The sequence below is a fragment of the Schistocerca americana genome, chromosome 4 (genome assembly GCF_021461395.2).
Source record: "Schistocerca americana isolate TAMUIC-IGC-003095 chromosome 4, iqSchAmer2.1, whole genome shotgun sequence".
NCBI classification, from domain to species: Eukaryota; Metazoa; Arthropoda; class Insecta; order Orthoptera; family Acrididae; genus Schistocerca; species Schistocerca americana.
In genome coordinates, this window is record NC_060122.1 from 182,047,344 (window position 1) to 182,072,046 (window position 24,703).

Consider the following 24,703-nt stretch of genomic DNA (forward strand, 5'->3'; position numbering starts at 1 on the left):
CCTTTTTCCCCCTAAGGTAAGTCTTTCCGCTCCTGGGATTGGAATGAGTCCTTACATCTACATCTACATCTGCTCTCCATTGGATCTTCTCTATCTCTTCTATCAACCCTATCTGGTACAGATCCCACACTGCTGAGCAGTATTCAAGCAGTGGGCGAACAAGCGTACTGTAACCTACTTCCTTTGTTTTCGGATTGCATTTCCTTAGGATTCTTCCAATGAATCTGTCTGGCATCTGCTTTACCGACGATCAACTTTATATGATCATTCCATTTTAAATCACTCCTAATGTGTACGCCCAGATAATTTATGGAATTAACTGCTTCCAGTTGCTGACCTGCTGTTTTGTAGCTAAATGATAGGGATCTATCTTTCTGTGTATTCGCAGCACACTACACTTGTCTACATTGAGATTCAATTGCCATTCCTTGCACCATGCGTCAATTCGCTGCAGATCCTCCTGCATTTCAGTACAATTTTCCATTGTTACAACCTCTCGATACACCACAGCATCATCTGCAAAAAGCCTCAGTGAACTTCCGATGTCATCCACAAGGTCATTTATGTATATTGTGAATAGCAACGGTCCTATGACACTCCCCTGCGTTACACCTGAAATCACTCTCACTTTGGAAGACTTCTCTCCATTGAGAATGACATGCTGCGTTCTGTTATCTAGGAACTCCTCAATCCAATAACACAGTTGGTCTGATAGTCCATCTGCTCTTACTTTGTTCATTAAACGACTGTGGGGAACTGTATCGAACGCCTTGCGGAAGTCAAGAAACACGGCATCTACCTGTGAACCCGTGTCTATGGCCCTCTGAGTCTCGTGGACGAATAGCGCGAGCTGGGTTTCACACGACTGTCTTTTTCGAAACCCATGCTGATTCCTACAGAGTAGTTTTCTAGTCTCCAGAAAAGTCATTATACTTGAACATAATACGTGTTCCAAAATTCTACAACTGATCGACGTTAGAGATATAGGTCTATAGTTCAGCACATCTGTTCGACATCCCTTCTTGAAAACTGGGATGACCTGTGCCCTTTTCCAATCCTTTGGAACGCTACGCTCTTCTAGAGACCTACGGTACACCGCTGCAAGAAGGGGGGCAAGTTCCTTCGCGTGCTCTGTGTAAAATCGAACTGGTATCCCATCAGGTCCAGCGGCCTTTTCTCTTTTGAGCGATTTTAATTGTTTCTCTATCCCCTGTCGTCTATTTCGATATCTACCATTTTGTCATCTGTGCGCCAACCTATAGAAGGAACTACAGTGCAGTCTTCCTCTGTGAAACAGCTTTGGAGAAAGACATTTAGTATTTCGACCTTTAGTCTGTCATCCTCTGTTTCAGTACCATTTTGGTCACAGAGTGTCTGGACATTTTGTTTTGATCCACCTACTGCTTTGACATAAGACCAGAATTTCTTAGGATTTTCTGCCAAGTCAGTACACAGAACTTTACTTTCGAATTCATTGAACGCCTCTCGCATAGCCCTCCTCACGTTACATTTTTCTTCGTGTAATTTTTGTTTGTCTGCAAGGCTTTGACTATGTTTATGTTTGCTGTGAAGTTCCCTTTGCTTCTGCAGCAGTTTTCTAACTCGGTTGTTGTACCACGGTGGCTCTTTTCCATCTCTTACTATCTTGCTTGGCACATACTCATCTAACGCATATTGTACGATAGTTTTGAACTTTGTCCGCTGATCCTCAACACTATCTGTACTTGAGACAAAACTTTTGTGTTGAACCGTCAGGTACTCTGTGATCTGCTTTTTGTCACTTTTGCTAAACAGAAAAATCTTCCTACCTTTTTTAACATTTCTATTCATGGCTGAAATCATCTATGCCGTAACCGCTTTATGATCGCTGACTCCCTGTTCTGCGTTAACTCTTTCAAATAGTTCGGGTTTGTTTGTAACCAGAAGATCTAATATGTTAGCGCCATGAGTCAGTTCTCTGTTTAACTGCTCAAGGTAGTTTTCAGATAAAGCACTTAAAAAAATTTCACTGGATTCTTTGTCCCTGCCACCGGTTATGAATGTTTGAGTCTCCCAGTTTATATCCGGCAAATTAAAATCTCCACCCAGAACTATAACATGGTGGGGAAATCTACTCGAAATATTTTCCAAATTATCCTTCAGGTGCTCAGCCACAACAGCTGCTGAGCCAGGGGGCCGATAGTCATCCAATTACCATTTCTGAGCCTGCTTTAATCGTGACCTTCACCCAAATCATTTCACATTTCGGATCTCCGTCAATTTCCTTCGATACTATTGCACTTTTTATCACTATAAACACGCCTTCCCCTTCACTGTCCAGCCTGTCTCTGCGGTATACATTCCAATCTGAGTTTAGGATTTCATTACTGTTTACGTCTGGTTTCAGCCAACTTCCTGTCCCTAGACACCCTCTCCTTCTGTACTATATGGGTGTTGTGACCGTTTATTAATGAGAGCAGTTCTGGGACCTTCCTATAGACGCTCCTGCAGTTTACTATTAGCACATTAATATTGTTATTCCCTGTTGCATTTTGCCTACTCCTACCTTGCCACGTCTCAGGAGGCGTCTTGTCGGGCCTAGGGAGGGAATTCTCTAACCTAAAAAACCCGCATGTGCACTCCACACATACTCCGCTGCCCTTGTAGCCGCTTCCAGCGTGTAGTGCACGCCTGACCTATTCAGGGGGACCCTACATTTCTCCACCCGATAGCGGAGGTCGAGAAATTTGCACCCTCTCCCTTAAAACCCACATCCTTTCGTCTTTCCCTCTCCTTCTCTCTTTCCTGATGAAGCAACCATGGGTTGTGAAGCTTGAAATGTGTGTGTGTGTTTTTTATTGTGTCTATCTACCAGCGCTTTCTCGCTTGGTAAGTCACAGCATCTTTGTTTTTTAATATATTTTTCCCATGTGGAATGTTTCTTTCTATTATATTCATATTTTATTCTGGTTGGCAAGAATGACCTCGGCTCATACTAACCCACAGGAACCATGTCCTTCAATTTTGGTATAAGATAAGCTACGTCTAACAGCAACAAACACGCCACCAGAACACTGTTTGGTTTTTCACGAAAATTTTAGCTGAACTTATTTATGGCTTTATCCAGCATTTAGTGCCTGTAACGATTTGAGCATCGGTGATTTCTGTTAGTGCTAGGAGCTCTGGTACTAAGCCAACACAGCTGCGACAATTCACAACTGTTATACTGATGGTTCCTGGATCTATGTTCTTCCTGTGTTCAACCAGCATCCTTTGAGACTGAAGCCCTTTTTGTGTTTTCCCTAGACCTTCTAACTTAAAAAAGTTCAGTCCTTACTACACAGTCCCTGCTACTAGTGTAGCTGCCTCCTGCATGTAGTGGACTCCTAACCTATTCAGCGGAACCGGAAATCCAACCAATGTGTGGCGCAAGTCGACTAATCTGCAACATACGTGATTGCAGAACCACCTGAGCATGTGATTCAGACATTCTGTTCAGCTCTACCAGAGGTCTGCAATTGGTGCTGCTGCCTATGCTGCAAATGGTGAGCGCTGGTTTCATCTCGCAAGCAAGACTGGCAGCCTTTACCACTTTTTTAGCTACTCGAAACCTGAGAGGATCTATTTCGATCTAAAGTGACACACATCATTGGTACCAATGTGAGCCACCACCTGCAATTCACTGGACACTGTGCTCTTCATTGCATCCGGAAGGACCCATTTCACATCAGAAATGACTCCACCTGGTGTGCACACGGAGTGCACTTTGGCTTTCTTCCCCCCCTTGGTAGCCACGTCCCGAAGGGGCCCCATAATGCGACTAACATTGGAGCTCCGAATTACCAATAATCCCATATTGCTCGAATCTTGCAGACTGAGAGATTCCCTCAGAAACATGACAAGCAACTGCATCTGGCTGAGGGACAGTGTATACCACAGACAGCACCTGTGACCTGTTTGTCAGACTAACTGAGGAGGCCTTACATGTGGTCCCCTGGGAAGTCTTTTGCCGCCTGCCATGTCCCGAGGTGACCTCCCACTCGATCCTGTTTTGTACAAATGATTCAGAACCAGGGGCTGACTCTTCAGAAACAGTTCCTGGATATGTGCTACAATGTCATTTGTCATCATGTCATTTGTTTTGCTTAATGTCTTATGAAAGAAAATACTACCTGTGATGAAAATTGTGGCCATATGTCTTAAAACATGGTGATACACGTATTGTGACTGGGTGAAGTTTCACTATTTGACATTAATGTCGATGTCTTACTTTAAAATTCAGTATTTAGCTTACTACGTAGCGTTTTTCAGTATAATTTGTGTTTTTGCTGCACATGGGGTCCCATCTTGCAGTTTGCCACATCACTCACTTTACAAGAGGTTTTTGTATAAACTGCGAATCCCATAATATTGTGACAAAGTTACTGTTTTTAAATTCCAGTGGCATTCATAGCTTAGTAAAAAAGTACAGATGAGTTTGAGGCACTCTGTTCATGTTTTGTAAGTATAGTGGTTTTATTTTATTCTCTTGTGCTTTAATCTCATTACTGAAAGTGACTTCCTGCTTGATCACCAACTAGTTTGTGTGTACAAAACAGTATGACTTGTAAATACCTTTTTGTGCTGTACCATCTTATTTCAGTAATTTTTATAATGGTTTTGCTGGCTTAGATGATGAAGTGTTTCTCATTGCAGAAAGAGTGGCATCGGGCTTGGAAGAGGCAGTTTCAGACAGGTGTACCTTCAGGAACACAGGACACCTACTGTGGGCAGAGGCAGTTTTATTGATGATTATTCTGATGATGAATGTTTAGGCTATGATGAAGTTAATGGAGTTATGTTGAAAGGAATTCATTGTAGCCTTCAGTCGGGAGGCAGCAGCAGAACTGTTTCTAAAGGGAGAGGTTTCTACAATGTAAGGTGAGCCATTTAGAAGTTATTCACCTACACTTAACACAATGAGTATTCTCATTCAGCCAAGAGATTTGCAATAGGTTTACTTATTTAAAATACTGCATATCTTGTGTGTGTTCAGTGGTTGTTCTTATCTTTTGCTTTCCAACTCAACTACTCTTCTTTTAGTGGTAAGAGCATAAGTATAAGAAATGTTATTTGAAGGACCTGAATGTTACAGATGCCAAGAATTATATATTCAGGCAAGATATTTTGTAGTTGCGCACAAAGTTCCTAGACAAAATGCTGACTGCTCCAATTCTGAATGTTGGAAATATTGCAAATATTTTTAGGGTTTTCATTCTCTTCTCCAAATTAAATGTGACTTACGAAATGTGTATGAGAACTACCACCGCTAAATGCTTTATGGCTTAATCTTGTGCACTGGATAAACAATTATAAAGAGAGAATTCTGAGGAGACAGTGTCCTACTGTTAACTTAAGGTGACAACCACAATTTTCTATAGATTATTATTCTTCTCATCCATCCATTTTTAAACCTTCATTTTTCCCACACAGTTATTCCCATTTTTACTGTCATGTACATATGCACCTTTAAGTACTCTGTACATGACCAAACAATTAGTCAAACTTTACTAGGTTCCTCAAATATGTGACCGTGTACAGCAGTCTTCACGTCTCAGAGAGAAACCTGGATCGATTGTAGAGGATTTTGTTCACGTCTGTTTCATTGCACATTTACTGAAGAAGTTTTGTTAAACTTTATCTCACCGTCCTGTGAGTTTCCAGTGCTCTAGAAGCAGTCACCGTGGATAAAAACAAAGTAACCCTGGCAATTACCAAAACGGTAGAGGTGCCGTATTTGCCCAGCTACACACTACACCGAAAGATGTTAAGAAGGAATTGAGTATTCTATGCACAACATAAAACTGCAAGTATAAAAAAAAAAGTCAAGCTCTTCGATTCTTCTGCAGACAACGTACAGTGAAGACTTGATTATCCAGATCTCAGTTATGTGGGTTCATGTTTATCTAGATTGTGAACCATGAACAAATTTATTCGTAGTCTAGTCCGTGTGGGCACATACACGTCACGCTGGCACTGCCCACCTGCTCTCTTGACATGCAAGTTCCATTATTGTTTGAGTTAGACAGCTACCAGTTGTTATGCCGTACTGCGTCTGTCAAAGTGCAAGAGTGTGGTATTATTGCTTAAAGATAAATTTTATTGCTCCTTTAAAAAAGGAGAAACTGCTTGTAAGTCAGTCATTAAGAATGGTGAGAGTTGAGGGTATCTCTGTGATACACACTATTAAAAAGAGTACTGATTCAGTTTTAAAGTCCACCTGCAAACTTGACAGTGAAGGTGGGAGTAAACATAGGAAAGTGACGAAGAAACTGATTAATGAACTTTTGGAAGAAGCCTTACATTGCTCATTTTTACAAAATCAATCACCTAACATTATGTATTAACTGTAGAAAGATAACCATATGACAACTTACTTAAAAGATAATAATACTTTCTAGAGTTAATAATAAAAATGGTTTTTTTTCATACACTTATCTGAATTTTCGATCATCTGAATTACTTAAGACAACAATTATTTCTGGTAATAGTTCTCACTGCATATGTTCCCAAATTTTGGAATTTTAATGAATTTCATTAGAGGACCAACTAGAAGAGAACAAATTTTTGCGTGCATGTATCTTCTTTTTCAATATGAGGGTGAAGTAACTTGGTTATTAGAGAGTCACTTGACATTTGGAGGAAGCTGACACAATGATTAGGTCCTGAATTTAATATTCGCTTTATTATGAAAAGGAAATTTGCTACTCACCATGTAGCGGAGATGCTGAGTTGCAGACAGGCACAACAAAAAACTGTCAGAAATAAGCTTTTGACCTACAAGGCCTGCCTCTCTCTCTCTCTCTCTCTCTCTCTCTCTCTCTCTCTCTCCCCCTCCCTCCCCCCTCCCTCCCCCCTCCCTCCCCCCTCCCTCCACCCTCCCCCTCCCCCTCCCCCTCCCCCTCCCCCTCCACCTCCCCCTCCACCTCCCCCTCCCCCTCCCTCTCCCCCTCCCTCTCCCCCTCCCTCTCCCCCTCCCTCTCCCCCTCCCTCTCCCCCTCCCTCTCCCCCTCCCTCTCCCCCTCCCTCTCCCCCTCCCTCTCCCCCTCCCTCTCCCCCTCCCTCTCCCCCTCCCTCTCCCCCTCCCTCTCCCCCTCCCTCTCCCCCTCCCTCTCCCCCTCCCTCTCCCCCTCCCTCTCTCCCCCCTCCCCCTCTCCCCCTCTCCCCCCCTCCCCCTCTCCCCCCTCCCCCTCTCCCCCCCTCCCCCTCTCCCCCCCTCCCCCTCTCCCCCCCTCCCCCTCTCCCCCCCTCCCCCTCTCCCCCCTCCCCCTCTCCCCCCCTCCCCCTCTCCCCCCCTCCCCCTCTCCCCCCCTCCCCCTCTCCCCCCCTCCCCCTCTCCCCCCTCCCCCTCTCCCCCTCCCCCTCTCCCCCCTCCCCCTCTCCCCCCTCCCCCTCTCCCCCCTCCCCCTCTCCCCCCTCCCCCTCTCCCCCCCTCCCCCTCTCCCCCCCTCCCCCTCTCCCCCCCTCCCCCTCTCCCCCCCTCCCCCTCTCCCCCTCTCCCCCTCTCCCCCTCTCCCCCTCCCTCCCTCCCTCTCTCTCCCCCCCGCCCTCCCTCCCTCTCTCTCCCCCCCGCCCTCCCTCCCTCTCTCCCCCCGCCCTCCCTCCCTCTCCCCCCTCCCTCCCTCCCTCTCCCCCCTCCCTCCCTCCCTCTCCCCCCTCCCTCCCTCCCTCTCCCCCCTCCCTCCCTCCCTCTCCCCCCCTCCCTCCCTCCCTCTCTCTCTCTCTCTCTCTCCCTCCCTCCACCTCTCCCTCCACCACTCCCTCTCACATCCCACACCCCCTCTCCCTCACCCCACACCCCCTCTCCCACTCCCCCCATCCCCTCTCCCCCTCCCCCCTCTCACCCCCCCTCTCCCACTGCCCCCCTCTCCCACTCCCCTCCCCTCCCCCCTCTCTCCCACCTCCCTTATCTATCTGTGACCCAGCATCTCCGCCATACAGTTAGTAGTTGCTTTCCTTATCATAATATTGTAACATTCCATGCAGTATCTTCCATTGTTTGATTTTTGCCTCAAGGCTTTTCTTCAATCCTAACCCAATGCTGTTTTTCTATGTTACTATTTTTGAATGCAGTGAGATGCCCGCTAAACCCGCTGGTCAGAACAGGTGATCAGGATTGTTGAAAGCGGCCAAATAAGGTTGGGGTCAGTTTCACCTTAAACTTGTAATTTATTGTAAGTTAATAACACATTTACAACCAAAGCAGCATATAGCCGAACCTTTACATCTACGAATTGCAAACTCCGAATTTTTCACAGCTGAAGGCCTCCAAACAAGAAGTCTTGACAATCAACAAGATGAAAATGCAGTCAAAATAACCACAGCTAGGCTGAAAGCCTCAAGGCAACGGTGAATAGATATATGTAAATCAGATGCAATACAATAAATTACCATAACCTTTCAAAGGCAGTAGGCTGCAATGTTTAAGCTTGAAAGGTAATTTTTTGAAAGGTAATTTTCAGAACAAGGTTCCAATGCTGAAGCCCCACAATTAATTTTCGATAATTTAAAAAAAATTATAACCATTAGCTTTAAATTTTAATTAGCTGAGACTGGACTAAAGAAAAGATAACATAATAGCAATAATCTTTCAGCAAATATCCACTTGCCAGAATTCAAACTTACTTCTATAAAAGACAGTAAAACCAATATTTTTTTAATCATTGACTATGATAGGTTATAAACAGACATTTAAACACTGGTGAGAAAGACAGTAGACAACAGCACTCAGGAGCTTCCAGGGGGTCTGTCTGCCCTTGTTCACTTAGGTGAGACAGGTGGTGAGCCCAACCTCACTTCATCCTTCGGAACCCAAACAAGGGACAGCCACGGACCGACCGACAAACGACTTTCTCGCCACCAATCGATACATGAGAATTCAAACACAAAATGATAGGGCATGATTATCCACAAGAAATATGTATTAAGCTGTCAAAACTACACACCATGTTGGATAGTGAAAACAGGTGAGGAAAGGACACTACCTGAAATTACGTTAGTGGCCAGGGCAGGTAACCAATGCACTAACAGCCACAAGGCAGAAAATTCTGCTGGTCCACTTGAATTGTAGTCAACCAATATGGTTATCAACTTTGACGTCCTGGGTCGGTGAGTTACGAAGCTTGTAGTGATCAGACAGCTCCACACATGCTCAGACACTGCGCAGGGACCGCCAGCGGACCCAGCCAACTGCACCGTGCGGAGATATCTTCCCTGGTCCGCAGCAACTGACTGACTACCTCAGAATGCCAACAACATCTAAAATAGTAGTCAGTGGAAATAACGCCAACTACACACACAACCTGACAAACACTTGCACGAAGACCCCAACAGTAACTAAGGGCGCACGAAGACAAATCGGGAGTCTATGCGCATGCCTGCCTGCGCGCTCGCCCACACACACACACACACACACACACACACACACACACACACACACACACACCTTACTCATGAATGATCGGCGAGCCATAACGCGTCGTCTGGTAGCATGACCGACCGATGACCCACCAAGACCGTGGCCTGGCTCAAGTGATGTGTGGCAGCAATGGTTGGGCGAGCCATGTTGATGCAGACCTCACTGCTGCTCCAGCCTGACTGCACTAGTGCCGCATTGCAACTCCCTGACTGGCAGGTCCGGACTGCGCTCGAGACGTGTTCCAACTGACTGGCCGCCCGAACTCGTGACCTAAACTCCTTATGACAGACAACAACTGGAAAGTAAATAGCAGTTGAGCAAAGATACTATGAGATGGGATATATCGATACACGCTGCTAGTGCCGCCCATGGTCAGGCAAAGCAGCAACTCGGTGACAGTAGTAATTTAAATGAACGTAGTGAGGTGGAAGTACGTCAAAATCAGTGTGTAAAATACATGAAGGCAGGAACACGAGCCACACACGGCTCATGCATTACTATACTCAATATCCGTCCTTCTTTCTCTCCTTCCCTGTGTTTCTTTTGTTGCCTTACAAACTGCACTGCACGCTCTATTTTCAAACCACACTCTATCAACCATTGCGGTTGCACACAACAGATGGCTACAAGACCACGCTGATTGTTGGTTCAGTATCTTTAAGTCCTACATTATTCCTGCTGATATCATTAATCATATACCTTCAAATTGATCACTGTCCCTGTGTCACACTCCCGTATTTTCACGTGTTATTTCCAACACTTTTCCGGTGCCACAATATTTTGTATCTCATCCTACAAACCCCTCTCCATCCCCACTCTTTCTCCGTTCTATCCCTGTTCACACCCATTAATTCTGCCTCATCCAGTCACATCTGCTGTTCCCCTTTTTCACACTTACCCACCCTCAGACCTGCTACCCACAGTAATACGCATGTTCTTTGATATCATTGTGACTTCAAGCCAATTTTAGTGAGTTTTCACCTTTTGCCATTGTCAGCTCCTTCAGATTTCAGTGTTTCTCCCTTTTGCATCCATTTCATCCCTCATGTATTTGGGTGTATTTTTGCCAATTTCTGGATGTAATTCTATGTTATTTATGTAATTTTTCCAATTTTTTCCACCACCATTGATCCTTTCTCCTTCCATCTGCGTCAGTACAGAAAAGTTTCCTTGTCCCTAGATAGAACCCAGTGCCACATACTCTCCTTGTGTTGTTGCTTGGCTCATGGAATCCCCCCAGATGGCCTTACCAGCAAATTAATCATCTCCAGCTGCCACCCCTCTTTCCAAAGTGACCTCTTTGTGTTCAGATTCTGCCAATTCTTAACCCTCACCAGCATAGGCCTGCAGAACCATATCAACCAAGCCCAAATGTTTTGCAGTACCTTCTCGCCATCTGCAAAATTCTCCTGCTGTGCAATTCCAAACCCCTGGAACAGATAACACTTTGAAACTCTTGCCCTCCAGGAACTACAGCAATATGCACAATACCACCTCAAAAAACTCTCCACCCTGCTCACTTCCTACTCCCTCCTTGGGGAACCACTGTTCACCACCTTCACAACCTCCAAGTCTCTCCCACATCCCCTCATAGCTGATGAACCCTGTCTCTTAGACGTAAAACATTTACCCCACCCTCCAAAACTCCCTTCCACTACCAAACAGATTGCAGAACCTAAACAGACCTGAAACACAGCCGTGAACCTTTACCCCAGAAGCCCTACCCCCACAGAAAGATCAGTCCTTTCCAAATGCCTTCCATTCGCCCCACTCCCAGATTCAGTCATGCAGGACTAGTTAACAGACCTTCTCTCCTACACCCTGTCCCTACAGTGGAAAAACGTTTTCACCACCAACCCTACCAGTCGGACTCAACCAGAGGCCAATGTTGAACCCTGCTGGACTCAGTTCACTCCTGCATCCAGCTGTGATCCACCCCCAGTGCTCACAAATCACCCCCTCTTAACTTTTCAGAACTTCTTAACCTTTAACCTTGCCTCACCATCTTTCCCCAAATCCCTCAACGTGCAAACTAAAGTTACATCTGCAGAAAGAACTGCAGTCCACCATCTAAAAACTGACCCCGACCTTATAATCCTACCTGCGGACAAAGGCTCTGCCACTGTTGTTTTGAACCGCAAGGATAACATGGTGAATGGACTCTGCCAGCTGTCAGATGCATCCATCTACAAACTTTGACACTATGATTCCATTCCAGAAATCCAGCAGAATCTCTATTCACTCCTCAAATCCTTAAACCCATCCCAGAACCTCTCCCAGGACTCCATCTCTCTGCTCACCTCTACCACTCTCCACACTGCTATCTTCTACATACTTCCTAAAGTCCTTAAACCCAACCACCCAGGACATCCCATTGTGGCGGGGTACTGTGCCCCCACTGAGAGAATCTCTGGTCTCACATAACAACACATTCAACCTATTACCTGGAACCTACCCTCCTATATAAAATATACCAACCATTTCTTCCACAGACTCTCAAAGTTCCTGCTCTGCTAATCACTATTGATGCCACCTCCCTTTACACAAAATCCCTAATGCATATGAACACTATTGAGCACTATCTTTCGCAACACCCAACAGATTCCAAACAAACACCGTCCTTCCTAGTCTCCATGATCAACTATATCTTCACCCACAATTACTTCTCCTTTGAAGGCATTACGTACAAACAAATCTGGGGTACGGCTGTGGGCACCCGCATGACACCATCTTATGCCAACCCATTCATGGGCCACCTAGAGGAATCCTTCTTAAAAACACAGATTCCTAAATCCCTTTCCTGGTTCAGATTCATTGATGACATCTTTGCTAACTGGATTGTAGGCGAGGACACCCTGTACACATTCCTCCAGAACCTCAACAACTTCTCCCCCATTTGCTTCACCTGGTCCTACTCAGCCCAATAAGCCATCTTCCTAGATGTTAACCACCACCTCAGAGTGCAACGTCAGTACGTCTGTCCATATCAAACCTATTAACCATCAGCAATATCTCCACTTCGACAGTTGCCACGCATTCCATGCTAAGGAGTCCCTTCCATACAGACTAGCCATCTGTGATTGTCACATCTGCAGTGACGAGTGGTCCCTCTCGAAATATACCGAGGGTCGTACTGAAGTCTTCAGACTGTCATTATCCTCCCAACCTTGTAGAAAAACAAATCTCCCATGGCTTATCTTTCCAGTCTCCCACCATCTCCTAAAGTCTCATACTCCGGCTACAGAGGAGCATTCCCTTTGTAACTCGTTACCACCCAGGACTGAAGCAACTGAATTATATCGTCTTCCAGGGATTAGACTACCCCTCGTCGTGCCCTGAAATGAGAAATGTCCTGCCCACTATCCTTTCCACCCTTCCCACAGTGGCATTCTGCCATCCACCAAACTTACATAATGTACTTGTCCATCCCTACACAACCCCTACTCCCAACCCCTTACGTCATGGCTCACATCGCTGTAATAGACTTGGATGCAAAACCTGTCCCATACATCCTCCCACAATCACCTACACCAGTCCGGTCACTATTATCATCTATCCCATCAAAGGTAGGGCTAACTGTGAATCCAGTCTTGTGGTCTATAAGCTAAGCTGCAACCACTGTGCTGCATTCTATGTAAGCATGACAACCATCAAGCTGTCTGTCCATATGAATGGCCACCAACAAACTGTGGCCAAGAAAAAAGTGGACACCAAGCCCAATGGCTCTCCAGTCCAAACTTCCTTCAGTGAGGAGTATCTGTTTTTACCCAATTGAAACTACCTCATGTTGCTTAGATGAGTTGATTGAAGCTAAAGGTGGAATGCCATAATATGCCAGTTTTTTAAGCAGAGTTGAAGCCTTTGCAGAGATCACAAAGTACAATTGACACTGGATTCTTACTTTCAAATGCAGTTAAAACTTGGTTATAAACTTCAGCATCAGCTGTAGTGGTATTTTTGCTATGTTGGAATCCAAATTGTGTGTTGTGTTTTCTGAAGTAGTTACGTAGCTTGTTGTTCTTTGGAGTCCCAAAAACTGTGAAGATATTTGGGACAGTAAAAATAGATCTACATTTTGGGGGCAGATGCTGATCTCCCTTTCTAAAGACTGGTATCTCTTAATCAGCTTTGAGTGCATCAGGCAAAACTCTAGGTTCTAAACACACATTAAAAATGAAAGAAAGATGTTGACAGATAAAAATGTGTTACTGTTTTAATTGTGTATAGGGAAGCAATAACAGTCCATATTTCTGCAGTTTGAGAATCTTGACACAGATTTTATATCCTTGGGGGTGACAAAATTCCAGTAGATGGCATACTTATTATGAGAATCAGCACCAAGATGATCTAAAGCACAAGCACCAGTTTGGTTGATAGTCTTTCAGCTCGTTCATTGATGGTAGAAAGTTCTTTGTGGACCAGCACTGCATCTTGTGTGTGAGTTTCAGACTTTACTTAAATAATTGTGTCCTACACAGCTTTGCATTTGTTGGGAGCACCTTTTGTGTAATGTTAACATGAAAGTTTTTTGACCAGAATCAGTTTGTCTTGTAGTTATTTTTACATTGTAAACAAGCTCAGTAAGAAGTGTAATTCAGCTCAGGCCCTCCTCTACAAGAATTCTTATATTTTCCATACAGTCGGAGTATCTCATCGCTAATGAGAGCCACCTCATCTGTATAGTATTTTAGCTGTTTCTTTTTCTATTTATATTTGGGGCTAATTTTGATTAATGGTGCACAGTAGTACCATACTCCAGTGAGTTTTTTAGGAATTTATCAAAATCTGCTTGCCTGGTACCTTTCCCATGTTTCTTTTTTTTTATACAGACCTCAGACAGGGTGTATACGACCCAGGAGATCCGGGAAAACCCGGGAATTGCTTCATCTGAGAGAAAACAGGGAAAAGCCCGGGAATTGTTTAGAATTCCGGGAATTTTTCATTGCTTTAGTTTTCAGTTAAATTTTTGAGATTTTGACTGGTAAGAACCAATACTCGAACAAAGGATATTATTGTATCCTGCTACTGCAGAATAATACTGCAGCAACAAAACATGAACTGGAGAGGGGGGGGGGAACTTAAGTTCCAAAGGAAATGCGCCGTATACAACAACAAAACAGTGCTCATACAAGCGTCTGCCAACAGTAAACCGTGTCAAAGGCTTTAGGAACACTATGCAAGCTTTATAACAAATTGCATCCAATGAGCGTGACGTGACAACTGTTTAAATTAGATTCGATTGAGCAGTTGCGGGCGGGCTCTTGTACATGTGCAGTTGAGTTGCATATGAGTAGTACCTTCTCCCGCTTCTGGTTACGGAAGTGTGGCTGGGCGCCACTACTTAATATTGCCACTGTTCGGAAATATCATAGATCCCGGGCTGATGCACAGAGCAGTCAGAGTTGTGATGGGGAGGTGGGTCATCTCCACGTGACCTTTGTTTACGTTCGGTGATTTTGTTTTTTCCTCTTCGTTTATTGCTCTCACGTTAAGTGATAACAAAACGGATTTTTGTGGCCGGGAGTTGTCAAATGAATTAGTTCGCATAATTACAGCAGGCTAAAATATGTTAATAGTTCCAGATTTTATTTCCACCTTTGACAGTCAAGCATTAATCACCTTACAGAACAATGAAGTTATTTTTGCTGGTTTGCTAAAGAGATTTGGCTTTTATTAATCGTTTCTACTGAGGCAGTCAATTTATTTGAAACAAAGTGTTGGCTAGTTTCAACTGTTCACTTCATTTCAAGTGCACATTTTCCATCTTCTAGCTTGCATATTTCTTTCTCAGAGAAGGAAATGAATGGTTTGGGAAGGTTTGAAAATGAGCAGGTAACTCAGATCCCCTACTGAGAGGAACCCACATGTTCAGGAAAAGGAGAGAGGAAAAAAATCTATGCAAAGGCTTTTGTCTTCACAGTGGGTGGACCTCTCTCAGTATGAAGTCTGTGTGGCCTGTTATTCTTGACTGTCCTTCCCAAATCTCCCAGGTCTCCTCCATGAGGTAAGAAAGAGTAGGTCTGAAAGTTTGGCATGATTTTTTAAATACATGCTGGTAGTCTTCAAATTTCATCTCCAGAAGGCAAGAACTGTCCAGTCACTTTGTTTCCTCATAAGAAAGTTTACAAGTATTTTTTACCAGGTAGTTTTGACTCAGCATTAGTGTGTGTGCTTAAACACAAATCAGTTATGGAAGAAGGCTGTTACTTAGAATTCCGTGGTGATCTGATGTAAGGGACCAAGGATACATGAATTATGTACATTTATTAGTGAGCTTAAAAAAATCGTAGTAGTTGACTGCATTTATAGATATATTTACTACGCACCTTTAGAGGAAATTTGAGCAGGTTATTAATTGTGGCAAAATGATGATTGCATATATGTAATATATTGGTTGTATTAAATTACAGTGCGGACAGACCAGGTGTAAAGAGACAATCACTGTTTCACACTCCGGAGCCTGTGGTCAACAGTTCTGATGAGCTTGAAAATACAATCAGAAGACAAAGTGTACGTATGTTTTTATTATTATTATTATTGTTGTTGTTGTTTGTAAAGGATGCCCTCAATGGGTCATTATGAAGAAACTCTTTGTGTCCATCACTTACAATTAAAAATACAGAAATTAAGTCTTAAATGAAGCTGTGCTCTGCAGTCTAGAATCTGGTAATCTTAAAATGGTGTGCTTAGTATTCTTACTTGATAACTGAGTTGTATGGTAACGTGTCCCTTTGATGATAGCAAAAATGGTATATAAATGTGCACAATTTTTTTTACAGGATTGCGTACTACTCAATTATAGACAAAAAGAGAGAGAGAGAGAGAGAGAGAGAAGTAGTGTTACCTTCGGGACTTGTGTAACTATATTAAAAGTTTATAAATAAAAATGTCTTTAGGGAACTATAACTGATTGAAACATGCTTATGATTGGTTTTGAAAAATTACATTTGCTGCCTATCAGGCATACTGTTCAGATTTTGGTGGCCAGGCCAGAGCATAACTTGGGCCATGACACTGCATTTAAAAGACTGTGCCCTAGTATACCTTGGGCTGTGATATTTCAAGATACATGTCACCTATTGTTCAATAACTGGACAGTTTTTGTATCAAGACAGTGTATAGACATCTCACGACCTGTCCTTCGACAGGTACTGCTCTCATTGTCAGTTTATAGAATTGCTTCAAGAAAATTAGTAATGAATGTAACAGCTCCTGTTGTGATGGAGTGCATTGTTCTAAGATTCGTGTGTGTACTCCTTAGATTTTGATGTTTTCTGTAAGTCTGCTGCAAGCATGCTGTATTTGTTGAGTGAATAAGGAATTTTGGGAACTTTATATGATGAATTGAATGATTCTGGATTGGTGGGAGAAACAGCTGAGTGAAAATAATCTGAAGAAAAGGGCAATTATCAGCAATTGACCTGCAGGGTGACACTTTCCGGGTAAAAGTTTTGTGACAGAGCAGCATCCAACACAGGTTTGAATGATTTGTTTGGAGAAGACGAGACAGTCTGCTGTAAAAACGGTGAGGGGGGGGGGGGGGCAGTGAAGTTTGTATTTCCCTGGTGCAACATACCTCTCCGCATGTCTAAATGTTAAAAACTTTTCCTTACAAAAGCCATCAACATGTGAAATTGTCCAAGAACTTGTATCACATCTTTTTTGGAAGGTTAGTTATACTTTCTCATTATAGTAAAATTTGTAATCTATCATAGAGCTACAATAAAGGTAAAGAATAATAAACCTTGGAACTTTGTCTCCAGCGACGATGTGTTGGTAACATTTTAAGTAATGGCATACATGTCAGGATCTCTTAGCCTAAGTTCTTTAAAAGGGGAGGTGATGAATAGATGTATCAAGAGAGTGAACAACATATTGATCATTGGGTGGGAGGAATGCTGTAGGAGAGTAGCCTCATCTGCCTCACGCAGTACATAAACCCTCTGCTGACAAAAAGAATTGTGTATCATTTGAGTGATAGGTCAGAAACTGTTCCTTCACTCTCTCTCTAGATTAGAATAAACAGTTTGAATAGGACACTGAAATGAAACATCACATACGGCATTGGCTACTACAGTGCCTCTGCATACTTCGTTGGTAGAAGATTGAAGTTGACTGTGAATGGACAGTATTGGCCAGAAGATTTAAGTCACTTTCATAACCAAGAAATCCATAAGTTCACAGATTATGTCATTCATTAGTCCAATTCGTTTATTTAATGCATTAGTTTTCTAATGTGTGGATGTGTATAAGAGACACAAGTAATTCTCAGTGCAGGCAACTGTGCAGTGTGAATGCTCTTTGTGGTGCAGAAGCGTCTCTCTTTAGTTTCTTTCTGCCAGTCCCACATTCATAATTAATTTTGCCTTTATATTCCTTTCCCTTGTTAAAAATTTCAATATGTAGAGACTGTCACATTTTTGTTGTGTTTTCACATATTTTCTGTTCACTTGTAATTTCTTTTCCACTTCTAACTGCCCCAAAACCTGATCCATCATTGATGGATGTTGTTTCTATTTATAATTATATGAGTAAAGAGGCCTTCATCTTTCCCATTTGAATGTATTACTCCTACTAATTCTTAATTTAAGCACACATCCCCCCCCCCCCCCCCCCCCCCAATCCCCTCCCTCCTCCCGCTCGTCGATCCCTCCAGATTACGGAAGTGACCTGCATCTACACTTACACACACATCCCACAAATCGCCGTGTGGTGCATGGTGGAGGGTACCTTGTACTATTACTAGTCGCAAATAGTGAGGGAAAAAGATTGTCTAAGAGCCTCCGCATGAGCCCTAATTTTTCGTTTCTTACCTTCATGGTCTTGTGCGATGTACGCTGGTGGCAGTAGAATCATTCAGCACCATCAAATGCTGGCTCTCTAAAGTTGCTCAATAGTTCCTTGTGGAAAGATCATCATCTTGTCCAGGGGTTCCCATTTGAGTTCATGTAGCACCTCTGTAATATTTAAATGCTGATCGAGCTTACAGTTAACAAATCTAGCAGCATGCCTCTGAATTGCTTCAATGTCATCCTTTAATTTGACCTGGTAGGGATCCTAGACACTTGAACATAACTCAAGAATGGGACACACTTGCATTCTATACACATTCTCCTTAATGGCTGAGCTACACTTCCCCAAAATGATCTCAATAAAACAGTTGAGAGTTCACCTTCCCTACTACCAACCTGATGCTCTTGTTCCATCTCATGTAACTTTGCAGTGTTACGCCTACATATTTAATCAAAGTGGCTGTGTCAAGCTGCATGCTAGTAATGCTGTATTCAATCATTGCAAGACTGTTTTACCTAGTCATCCACATCAACTTAACATTTTTCTACATTTAGAGCAAGCTGCCAACCATCATATCAAATAGAAATTTTGTGTAAGTCATCTTGCATATTCCTACAGTCACTCAACGACACTTGCTGGTACACTGCAATGTCGTCAGCAGAGAAGCTGGAACTTGATGGTCATCTTGTCCGTCACATCATTTATGTATAGAAGGAATAAGAGTTGTCCTGTCACACTTCACTGGGGGACTCCTCATATCCTTGTCTGTGAAAAACACTTTGTCAAGGACCAAATACTGGTTTCTATTACTTAATAAGTCATAGAGCCACTCACATATCTGGGAACCTAAACCTTATGCTTAGACCTTGTCAACAATTTGCTTTGGGGCATTGTGACAAATGTTTTCTGCAAATCTAGGATTATAGAATCTGCTGCTGCCCCCCATCTATGGTTTATGAGATATCACGTGAGAAGAAGGCAAGCTGAGTTTTGCACAAGTGATATTTTCTACATCTGTACTAATTAGTATACAGAAGCTTTTCTGTTTCAAGGAAGTTTATTATATTTGAACTCTCACTATCTTCAAGAATTCTACAGCAAACCGATGTTAAGGATAAGACGGTAATTATGAAAGCCATTCTTTTACCCTTTTTACATACAGGAACCATAAACCATGGACCTTGCTGTTGGTGGGGAGGCTTGCGTGCCTCAGTGATACAGGTAGCCGTACCGTAGGTGCAACCACAACGGAGGGGTATCTGTTGACAGGCCAGACAAACATGTGGTTCCTGAAGAGGGGCAGCAGCCTTTTCAGTAGTTGCAGGGGCAACAGTCTGGATGATTGACTGATCCGGCCTTGTAACACTAACCAAAACGGCCTTGCTGTGCTGGTACTGTGAACGGCTGAAAGCAAGGGGAAACTACAGCCGTAATTTTTCTCGAGGGCATGCTGCGTTACTGTATGGTTAAATGATGACAGCATCCTATTGGGTGAAATATTCCGGAGGTAAAATAGTCCCCCATTTGGATCTCCGGGCGGGGTCTACTCAAGAGGACGTCGTTATCAGGAGAAAGAAAACTGGTGTTCTACGTATTGGAGTGTGGAATGTCAGATCCCTTAATCAGGCAGGTAGGTTAGAAAACTTAAAAAAAGGGAAATGGATAGGTTAAAGTTAGATATAGTGGGAATTAGTGAAGTTCTGTGGCAGGAGGAACCTGACTTTTGGTCAGGTGAATACAGGGTTATAAATACAAAATCAAATAGGGGTAATGCAGGAGTAGGTTTAATAATGAATAAAAGAAATAGGAGTGCTGGTAAGCTACTACAAACAGCATAGTGAACGCATTATTGTGGCCGAGATAGACATGAAGCCCACACCTACTACAGTAGTACAAGTTCATATGCCAACTAGCTCTGCAGATGACGAACAAATTGATGAAATGTATGATGAGATCAAAGAAATTATTCAGGTAGTGAAGAGAGACGAAAATTTAATAGTCATGGGTGACTGGAATTCGATAGTAGGAAAAGGGAGAGAAGGAAATGTAGTAGGTGAATATGGATTGGGGGGAAGAAATGAAAGAGGAAGCCGCCTGGTAGAATTTTGCACAGAGCATAACTTAATCATAGCTAACACTTGGTTCAAGAATCATGAAAGGAGGTTGTATACATGGAAAAAGCCTGGATATACTAGAAAGTATCAGATAGATTATATAATGGTAAGACAGAGATTTAGGAAGCAGGTTTTAAATCGTAAGACTTTTCCAGGGGCAGATGTGGACTCTCACCACAATCTATTGGTTATGAACTTTACATTAAAGATGAAGAAACTACCAAAAGGTGGGAATTTAAGGAGAATGGGACCTGGATAAACATAAAGAACCAGAGGTTGAGCAGAGTTTCAGGGAGAGCATAAGGGAACAATTGACAGAAATGGAGGAAAGAAATACAGTATAAGAAGAATAGGTAGCTTTGAGGGATGAAGTAGTGAAGGCAGCAGAGGATCAAGTAGGTAAAAAGACAAGGGCTAGTAGAAATTCTTGGGTAACAGAAGAAATATTGAATGTAATTGATGAAAGGAGAAAATATAAAAATGCAGTAAATGAAGCAGGCAAAAAGGAATACAAAATTCACAAAAATGAGATCGATAGGAAGTGCAAAATGGCTATGTAGGGATGGCTAGAGGACAAATGTAAGGATGTAGAGGCGCATATCACTAGGGGTAAGATAGATACTGCCTACAGGAAAATTAGAGAGACCTTTGGAGAAAACAGAACCACTTGCATGAATATCAAGGGCTTAGATGGAAACCCAGTTCTAAGCAAAGAAGGGAAAGCAGAAAGGTGGAAGGGGTACATAGAGGGCCTACACAAGGGCAATTTACTTGAGCCAGTATTATGGAAATGGAAGAGGATGTAGTTGAAGATGAAATGGGAGATATGATACTGCGTGAAGAGTTTGACAGAGCACTGAAAGACATGAGTCGAAACAAGGCCCTGAGAGTAGACAACATTCCAATAGAACTACTGACAGCCTTGGGAGAGCCAGTCCTGACGAAACTCTACCATCTGGTGAGCAAGATGTATGAGACAGGCGAAATACCCTCAGGCCTCAAGAAGAATATAATAATTCCAATCCCAAAGAAAGCATTTGTTGACAGATGTTAAAATTACCAAACTAATAAGTCATGGCTGCAAAATAATAACGCGAATTCTTTACAGACGAATGGAAAAACTGGTAGAAGTCGACCTCGAGGAAGATCAGTTTGGATTCCGTAGAAATATTGGAACACGTGAGGCAATACTGACCCTACGACTTATCTTAGAAGAATGATTAAGGAAAGGCAAACCTATGTTTCTAGCATTTGTAGACTTAGAGAAAGCCTTTGACAATGTTGACTGGAATACTGTCTTTCAAATTCTGAAGGTGGCAGGGGTAAAATACAGGGAGCGAAAGTCTATTTACAATTTGTACAGAAACCAGATGGCAGTTACAAGAGTCGAGGGTCATGAAAGGGAAGCAGTGGTTGGGAAGGGAGTGAGACAGGGTTGTAGCCTCTCTGCGATGTTATTCAATCTGTATATTGAGCAAGCAGTAAAGGAAACAAAAGAAAAATTTGGAGTAGGTATTAAAATCCATGGAGAAGAAATAAAAACTTTGAGGTTCGCCGATGACATTGTAATTGTCAGAGACAGCAAAGGACTTAGAAGAGCAGTTGAATGGAATGGACGGTGTCTTGAAAGGAGGATATAAGATGAACATCAACAAAAGGAAAACTAGGATAATGGAATGTAGTCAGTTGATACTGAGGGAATTAGATTAGGAAATGAGACAATTAGAGTAGTAAAGGAGTTTTGCTATTTGGGGAGCAAAATAACTGATGTTGGTGGAAGTAGAGAGGATATAAAGTGTGGACTGGCAATGGCAAGGAAGCATTTCTGAAGAAGAGAAATTTGTTAACATGGAGTATAGATTTGTCAGGAAGTCGTTTCTGAAACTATTTGTATGGAGTGTAGCCATGTATGGAAGTGAAAAATGGACGATAAATAGTTTGGATAAGAAGAGAATAGAAGCTTTCGAGAATTGGTGAAGAATGCTGAAAATTAGATGGGAGGAGGTATTGAGTAGAATTGGGGAGAAGAGAAGTTTGTGGCACAACTTGACTAGAAGAAGGGATCGGTTGGTAGGATATGTTCTGAGGCTTCAAGGGATCACCAATTTATTACTGGAGGGCAGCGTGGAGGGTAAAAATCGTAGAGGGAGACAAAGAGATGAATACACTATGCAGATTCAGAAGGATGTAGGTTGCAGGAGGTACTGGGAGATGATGAAGCTTGCACAGGATAGAGTAGCATGGAGAGCTGCATCAAACCAGTCTCAGGACTGAAGACCACAACAACAACAACTATATACAGGAGTTACCTTTGGTTTTTTCCATTCGCTTGAGACTTTTTGCTGGGGGAGACACTCGCGTTAAATGCAAGCTATGGGGCCAGTGCTGCAGAGTACTCTCTGTACAATCAAAAGGGACTATAGGTTGACTCTTACATAGAAGATAACAGCAACCAGCCACTCTTCATAATGCTATCTATTTATTTAAACAGTGCTTTTGCCAGTTTTGAACCAACGGGTTCATCTTCAGATGGCTAGTTCACATTTTACATTAGCTTTGCCTTTTGTTTCACATCTTGATTTGGTTGTAGGGCACCACCACCCCAAGAAAATTTTGTCAATTGGGGAAACAAAAGACGAAAGCTAATGGAAAAATGTGAACTAGTCGTCTGAATATGAACCTGTTGCTTCGAAACCAGTAACGACACTGTAAATAAATAGATAGCATTGTAAAAAGTGGCTGGTTGCTGGTATCCTCATCTTATGTTTTGTTCACAGCCACAGGTCAAAATGTCAGTTTTTGACAAAATTACAAATAGGGGTACTATGTGGATCTGGTGACCTATTTGTTTTCGATTCTTTCAGTTGCTTCTCTACGCCACAAATGCAATTTCTATGTCCTCCATGCTGGAATCTGTACAATGGTCAAACGATGTGTTTGTACGATCCTCTGGTGTGAATGATTTCTTAAATGTGAAATTTAGAACTTCAACTTTCCTCTATTGCCACTGGAAAGAAGCCTTCAACCTGCTTATCGATTTTACCTTTGACCAGAATTTTCTTGGGATCTTCGCTGGCTCTTTCACTATTGTATGTTGGAGGAAGTTGTTATAGCTTCATGCACTTATCTTCTACAGATGCATGGAGTTCTACTTACTTTTACCTGTCAACATTTGTGGACTGTTTTTTGAACAAAGAGTGAAACAGTCTGTTTCCTCAGCATTTTTGAAATTGGTTATTAAACCATAGAGGGTCCTTCCCATACATTCATGTACTTGGGACATATGTCTCTGCAGTGGGATTTACAATCAGTTTAAACTTTGCCCGTAATCCGTCTATATCCATCATAATGAAGCTATATGATTTCCATTCATTATCTAAGTGGAATGCTAACAACTGATTATCTGCTTTTTCTAGCATATACTCACTTCTGGCCTTCTCAACAGATTTATTAACTTTAGTAACTGTCGTCACTGTGATGATACTGTTCCCATACTGAAATCGTCAATAAGATCAGGCCTGTTTGTAATTGCAAGATCTAAAATATTTTCTTCAAGCATGGGTTGTCTAATTATTCAAGGCAGTTTTCGCAAAACATGTTCAGAAGTGTAGTGGCTGCTTTTGTCAGGTAGAGTGTAATTAAATTCTACACACATACCTGAAGACTCCTTCCTGATGAGATGTATGGAATAAGGTAGTTTATGGATGAAAGAATGACCAAATTCCTCACAAACTTCTCCTCATTCATTTTTATGAAAGTTTTAAATTTTTACTTTTTATTACAGGGTAAATATGTTTATGGTGATCCTGTACATTTAAGAGCAAGAGCTTGCCGAGCTTGTTTGGCATGTGGAAGATTAACGACTTCTGTATGTGCACGATGTGGGGATTTTTATTGTTCAGAAGAATGCCAAAGGAATGACTGGCCAAACCACAAACCCAACTGTGTAGCTCCACCGTAAGTATGTAGAATACTTGAAATGAAACTTCTCAGAGAAGTGTTCTTTTTCCAACTAAGTATCTGTATGTTCCATTAAGTGGAACACTTATTTAAATGGTTTCCTGCCCCTCACCTCCTTTCCAGCTCATGCTAATTGTCACCTGTTGGAAGTATTCTGAGACTGTTCGCTAAAGTAATACAACAAATATTCAATCACTTTTCAGAACTCTGTTTAATTGCTCTACCTTAATTTGCTCATGCTTTCCTCATCCAGATTTTTTTTAAAAAGGCTGATACCGGATTCAGTTAGCGTAGTAGCGAAGTAACTACTGTTTCAGTCGTCTTGCTGGAATCCACCATGCTACAGTCTAGTGGACTTGGAATAGTTCGTTATTGCTTGTTTAGTGGGCACTGATATTGA

General features: G+C 42.6%; 1 protein-coding gene across 4 annotated transcripts in view; it reads left to right on the plus strand.

The window, feature by feature from the left end:
- The window catches only part of LOC124612253, a 215,210-nt gene that overhangs the window by 26,096 nt on the left and 164,411 nt on the right, over positions 1-24,703 (plus strand). For all 4 annotated transcript variants that reach the window (XM_047140333.1, XM_047140334.1, XM_047140335.1 and 1 more), the window contains exons 6-8: positions 4,675-4,899; positions 15,847-15,946; positions 24,128-24,300. In XM_047140333.1, coding sequence (XP_046996289.1) covers positions 4,675-4,899; positions 15,847-15,946; positions 24,128-24,300 — 498 coding nt within the window. The remainder of the gene's footprint in view (positions 1-4,674; positions 4,900-15,846; positions 15,947-24,127; positions 24,301-24,703) is intronic.